At 43.7% G+C, this 6779-nt stretch overlaps 1 protein-coding gene across 1 annotated transcript in view; it reads left to right on the top strand.

Annotated features, from left to right (window-relative positions):
• Positions 1 to 6779, top strand: part of RNF216 (ring finger protein 216) — a 163095-nt gene that overhangs the window by 65062 nt on the left and 91254 nt on the right. The window contains exons 10-13 of the mRNA XM_011957984.1: positions 1003 to 1053; positions 2733 to 2870; positions 4734 to 4882; positions 5772 to 5850. Of these exons, the coding sequence (XP_011813374.1) occupies positions 1003 to 1053; positions 2733 to 2870; positions 4734 to 4882; positions 5772 to 5850 (417 nt within the window). The remainder of the gene's footprint in view (positions 1 to 1002; positions 1054 to 2732; positions 2871 to 4733; positions 4883 to 5771; positions 5851 to 6779) is intronic.

Raw genomic sequence — 6779 nt, 5'->3', positions numbered from 1 at the left:
AGGATGGTTTCGATCTCCTGACGTCGTGATCCGCCCGTCTCGGCCTCCCAAAGTGCTGGGATTACAGGCTTGAGCCACCGCGCCCGGCCTCCTCTTTCTTTTTTTAAACTGGCTGGTACGCTATTTTATGTGATACCACAGTTTATTCAGTCATTCCCCTGTCGATGGACGTTTAGAGTTGTTTCCAGGTTTTCGCTATTATAAATAGCACCATGGTAAGTTTATGCATACATCATTCCCTGTTTCTGCCCAGGTGCATCTTTGGGCTAGACTCTTGGAAGTGGCATTGATGACTCTGTGCCAGTGTCCCGCCAGTGTGGTTGTCCTGCTTTGCATTTTCACCAGGAATGTGTGAGGGTGCCCACTACCACACAGTCTCGCCAACAAAGTCTGTTGTCAAACAGTTTTTGTTTGTTTTTTGAGACAGAGTTTCACTCTTGTTGCCCAGACTAGGGTGCAATGGTGCGATCTCAGCTCACTGCAACCTCTGCTTCCCGAGTTCAGGTGATCTTCTTGCCTCAGCCTCCCAAATAGCTGGGATTACATTCGCATGCCACCACACCCAGCTAATTTTGTATTTTTGGTAGAGACAGGGTTTCTCCATGTTGGTCAGGCTGGTCTCGAACTCCTGATCTCAGGTGATCTGCCCGCCTCAGCCTCCCAAAGTGCTGCGATTACAGGCATGAGCCATCCCGCCCGGCCAAACTTAGTTTTCATTTGTTCAGTTTGTTTTTGTTGATGCTATTCTTTGCTATTCAAAGTGTTTTATGTGTCAGCCTTTTCCGTTATTTATTCTACATTTTGAGTCATACTTAAGAAGAATTGTCCTGTATTTTCTAGCTCTCTGATCCACTTACAATTTATTCACAGGTAACTTTTTGAAGTGCTAAACTGTGTAATTGAAGAGATCACAATACTGGAGTTATGTTTATGGAAATGAATGCTAAATGGTTAGTGTCATTTTTACTGAATTTGTGTCTGAGTGTGTGCTTTGTTTTTCAGCATGAAGACTTTTTGCTTGCCCTGCAGATGAATGAAGAACAGTATCAAAAGGTAGTTTGAAATCTCACCTTGTTTATTCTGGGCATTTTCATGTGCTGTTTTCTCTTACTATGTTTTGTCAGCATTTTTGATGGCAAATTTGTTTTTGGATAACCTCCTGTTGATTTGCTGAGTTTGCAGTTCAGCCAAGTTATAGTCAGATACATGATCTAGTATAGTCACTCTTATACCACACTGAATCAGAATTGAAGGGGAGATAATAGATGTTCCCATTAAAAATCATTACCTGATGTTCATTAGATAGACTCATAAAGGAAAGTTTACAACTTAGATATCACTTTAAAGTTAAAAGAACGAGATATGTCTAACCTCAGGGCAAGATGGGTTTCTGTATGGTGTCTACCACCCTCATACAGTGAGCTTTTCTTTTTTTATTTATTTATTTTTTTCAAACGGAGTCTTGCTCTGCCACCAAGGCTGAAGTGCACTGCAACCTCTGCCTCCTGCGTTCAAGCGATTCTCCTGTCTCAGCCTCCTGAGTACCTGGAACTACAGGCATGTGCCACCATGTCCAGCTAATTTTTGTGTTTTTAGTACAGACGGGGTTTCACCATGTTGGCCAGGCTGGTCTCAAACTCCTAACCTCAGGTGATCCATCCATCTCAGCCTCCCAAAGTGCTGGGAACAAGTGTGAGTCACTATGCCCGGCTAGTGACCTTTTCTAATGTGGTATTAAGAATGGGCTGGTGGCCAGGCATCGTGGGTCGTACCTGTAATCTCAGCACTTTGAGAGGCTGAGATGGGAGGATTGCTTCAGCCCAGGAGTTTGAGACCAACCTGGTCAACATAGCAACACCCCATTTCTAATAAAAATTAAAAATAAATAAATAAAAGAATGGCACTGGATGCGGTGGCTCACACCTGTAATTCTAGCACTTTGGGAGGCCAGGGTGGGCAAATCACAAGGTCAGCGGTTCGAGACCAGCCTGGCCAACATGGTGAAACCCCGTCTCTACTAAAAATACAAAAAAATTAGCTGGGCGTAGTGGCAGGCGCTTGTAATCCCCGCTACTCAGGAGGCTGAAGCAAGAGAATCGCTTGAACCTGGGAGGTGGAGGTAGCAGTGAGCCGAGATTGCGCCTTCAGCCTGGGCCACAGAGTGAGACTCTGTCTCAAAAAAAAAAAAAGAATGAGTTGGTGATTGGATCAGTTGCTATAGTTAATAAAAGGAGTCAATAGCCTGGTACATTACTTGAGGTTGCTGCTTTAATTAGCTTCAATAGTCCCTTAAAATAAAGCTCAGACTTGGATACGACCAGTCCTTATGACAAGAACAAAATTCAGCTTTTGAAAGCATTTTGGGTAGTATCTCTCGTGCTCCTTATCCTTGCTTTTTATAATCACATTAGCATCTGAGTGCAGATGTTCTAGTTCCCTTTGCACCATGGGATTGAATATGATAACTTTATACAAAAAATTACTCTAAAGAATACCAGACAAAACCCATGAAAAGTCGCTGTTTTAGGTATGGATTACTGTTGTGCTAGTATCTTGAGCTAGATTTATATAGCACGAAACAGCATATCATTGTTTTATGGCCCCTAAAATGGGTTGCTTTTTGCCTCAGAATTTGTGTGGGGGGTGGGAGAGAGATGAGGATGGGAGACAAGGCTCCTCTTCTGCTTAATTAAGTGCAGGACATTTCATGTGTGTTTCTTGACTGCCTGCAGGACGGCCAGCTGATTGAGTGTCGCTGCTGCTATGGGGAATTTCCATTCGAGGAGCTGACGCAGTGCGCAGATGCTCACTTGTTCTGCAAAGAGTGTCTCATCAGATACGCCCAAGAGGCAGTCTTTGGATCTGGAAAGGTAAGAACTGTGTAATACGTCCCATGTATATAGGACACATTCCTGGAGTCTAAGGAGACCATGTTGATAGATAAGTGTAAGTGCCTCTTTCAGGGTGAGGTGGAATTCTGCTGGTGTGCTTATGGGCATTACCTGATGTGTGTGATTATGTGCGTTCTCTAAGCACAGCAGATTTCTTTTTAGGGAGCAGTAGAATTCTTCCACGCCCCCATGCCTAGCTGCAGAGGAGCACCCGCCTCACTCATCTTCTTATTCATAATCAGAGGGAAGATTACCTCCGAAAGAACGTTGCAGCCTATTGGATTAAATATATATTAAAATAACATAACTTACTTTACACAAGATCATATTTCTCTCTCCAAAGTCAGTTTCTCTGAACATCATCATAACAAACACAGTATGGGAATTTAACATTGTTTTACACCACTAAGTTTGTGGTATTTTGTTCCAGCAGCAATATAAAGTTAACACAGTGATTAAGAAGATGACTTTTTGCCTGGGCGGCTCATGCCTGTAATCCTAGCACTTTGGGAGGCTGAGGCAGGTGGATCACCTAAGGTCAGGAGTTTGAGACCAGCCTGGCCAACATGGTGAAAACCCATCTCTGCTAAAAATACAAAAATTAGCCAGGTGTGGCAGTGGGTGCCTGTAATCCAGCTGAGTGAGCCAAGATCACACCACTGCACTCCAGCCTTGGTGATGGCGAGACTCTGTCTCAGAAAAGTAAATAAATATTCTGTTTTTTCAAAGAGCGTGACCTTTGGAGTCAAGCAGAATGCATTGGGCCATGCCCCCCGTCAGCCATACCAGCTCTGTGATCTTGAGTGAATTGAATGCCTTAAGCCTCAGTTTCTTCCTCTGTAAAATGGAAATAATCATAGTATTGTTTTGAAAGCTAAATGAGGTCATGAATTTAATAAACTTACTGTTTGACACATGGTAAATGCCTCATAAAGTTTAGCTATTTTTAAGATGTTGTCTTTTTCCATTTGTTTTCTTTGGTGTCTGTCTTTCATGTGGGACGCATTCCTCATGTCTGACACTCTTTGTTCGTGTTAAAGAGCTGTTGGAAAGCAGCGTGAGTAGTGGGGCTTATAGAGCAGCGGGTTTGACTCTAGGTGCCTGGGAGCCAGTTAGCTTTTATGTCGTAAACCTGAATGGCCCTTAAGTCTCTTCCCTGGGGTGATTCAGTCTGCCTCCTGCCTAGTGGGTGTGAGTCCATTTTCCAACATTCTGAAACTGAGTGGGAGGAAGGGGCTGGAGAATTCTCTGTTCATTATGCAGACTCCGTTTCAGATTCTGACTTCAGGCCCCCTCAGCTCTGCTCTTCTCTGTGACTGGTTCCCAGGCCAGAGCCTTGTGGTCCAGCTGTTCAGATCTTCCTCATTTCTCTCAGAGTCAGCCAGTTCTTTCTGAAGGGGGTAGGAACTAGAGGCTCCACCCATCTCCCTGTTTTCAGTTTATTGCTTTGAGTCCCCACCTCTCCCCACCTCTCAGCTCTGCTTTCCAGAGGGTCTCCAGCTTTCTAATATCTGTAGAGGGGACCAACTTCTCCCCAGCATCTCCTTTTCAGACCCTAAGCTATGGGCTTCTCTATCTGGTCTGCTAAGCCATTTACCCTTGCTCCACTTTCAGTCTCTGTGGATTGTGATTTGGGCTGATAAAGGTCCTCTAGTGATACCAAAAATGTACTGGATTTTTGTTTCATGGTTTCAGTGATTTAATTGTGATTTCTTAGAGATGAACAGGCAGAGAGATCTTTGCTCTACTGTCTCAGGATCTATGTTTTTAACCACTGACGCTTTTTATTTTTCTATAAACGGTGTTGGTTTTTTTCTTCTTTGCCTGTTCACCTTTTTCTAGTCGGAGCTCAGCTGCATGGAAGGCAGCTGCACGTGTTCGTTGCCAACCAGTGAGCTGGAGAAGGTGCTCCCCCAGACCATCCTATATAAATACTATGAACGAAAAGCCGAGGAGGAGGTTGCAGCAGCCTACGCCGACGAGCTTGTCAGGTTTGTTCTGAGGCAGAGCGTGCCATCTGCCACCCCTTCCCCATTGTGAAAACTACCTGGGCACTTGCATCAGTTGATGAAAATTGAGTGTACCTTCCAGGTGTTTTTGGCATTTCTTGCTGAGAAATAAGATTATCAATAATTTTATTTATTTATTTTTATTTTTTACACCTCAAAACCATGGAGTAACCAGTAATTCTATTAATGGAAAAATCTGCAGCTCAAACTTCTTTTTTTGTTTGAGATGGAATCTCACTCTGTCACCCAGTTATGGAGTGCTGGAGTGCAGTGGCGCAATCTCGGCTCACTACAACCTCCGCCTCCCAAGTTCAAGCAGTTCTCATGCCTCAGTCTCCCGAGTAGCCTGGATTACAGGTGTGCGCCACCACGTCCAGCTTATTTTTGTCTTTTTAGTATAGATGGGGTTTTGCCATGTTGGCCAGGCTGGTCTCCAACTCCTGACCTCAAGTGATCCACCCACCTCGGCCTTCCAAAGTGCTGGGACTACAGGTGTGAGCCACCGTGCCCAGCCTGCAGCTCAAACTTCCGTCTACATATCTTGGCACCCCCTAATCTTCTGGCCCGTAGATACAATCATGGTGCCCTGGGCTGGAGGGAAATCGGTATATGCAAAGAGTTCTCATTGAGATTGAGATGTGTTTATTGAGTGGTTTATATTGAGTCAGGACCGCAGGTGGTGCTTATGTTTCCTGATAAGAGCCAGCACAAAGAAGAGGCTCAATCTGTGTTTTCAGGAAAACTAAGGAGTATAAAGGCGATGTGAATGTCCAGCTCAAAACTCCACCTTCATATGAACAGCCACATGGAGCTGGAACCAAGTCAGTCTTTAATGTTTGAAATAATGTCACTTCTGCTGTTCTGACTGTAGGTGCCCCTCCTGTAGCTTTCCTGCTCTGTTGGACGGTGATGTGAAGAGGTTCAGCTGTCCTAATCCTCGCTGCCGAAAGGTAGGGAGGCAAATTTTTTTCTAGATGTATATTATGGTATTATGGGCTGCCCTCATGGCCCAGATATCTGCTGTTTACCTGACCGCTGATGTATAAGAAGGATTTGAGTGCTTTCCTTTTCATAAGCAAATGAGGATGAGTACTTTGTGAGTAATGGTTGACATGGTTACTGAGATGGCAGCCACTCTTGCCACTCCAGTTACAAAGCTCTGGATTCCCGTTTTATATCATCTTCTTTAGGACAGATAGTATAATGTAAAGTGGGAAGTGTTTAGTTTTTCTTCCACTGTGTCAACATTTTTCTTGCTTGCTCTCTTCACCACCTATGCTAAAATACCCCCTGCTACCCCTCCCCGTACAGACGCACACCTTTTGCCATTTTCAAAGTCCATATGATGCTTCTTTGATTACAGAACTGGGCATCATAGTGGCATCTCCATCACATCTAGTAGGTTCTTTATTTAACTGTTTCTCCTCATAAGAACTGACTATATCAGGTGGGAACAGAGCTGTCTGGGCACATTATTGTTGCAGATCTTTCTTCTCTTTAACTTGGCGCCTACTCTGTGAACTAAGAGTGTCTTAAATTTGTCAACTATTTAGAAGCCACTTAGAGTTTTTAGTGAATATTAGCATCTACCTAGACAAATATGTTCTAAACCATTTTTCTAAAATTGGATGATTAGAGTTGAACACTGCGATATCTTTGCCTTGGGGAGAGTAAAGAAATTAAGGTAGAGATTAGAAAAGGAAGAAGAAACTAAACTAATGGATCAAAACTTTATTTCTTTTGTTTTCAGCGTTAATATTTCTGGACATTTTATATGTTCACACCCCAGGCTGTTGCTATAACAGTTGTCACAACAGTTGCTGGCATCTTGCAACTTTAAGAAAGCAGAGTGCTAGGCCAGGCATGGTGGCTCAAGCCT

This window comes from Colobus angolensis, unplaced genomic scaffold (assembly GCF_000951035.1).
Source record: "Colobus angolensis palliatus isolate OR3802 unplaced genomic scaffold, Cang.pa_1.0 Scaffold453, whole genome shotgun sequence".
Classification (NCBI taxonomy): Eukaryota; Metazoa; Chordata; class Mammalia; order Primates; family Cercopithecidae; genus Colobus; species Colobus angolensis.
The sequence above is the reverse complement of the archived record's forward strand: the minus strand, read 5'-3'. Positions and strand labels throughout refer to the sequence as shown.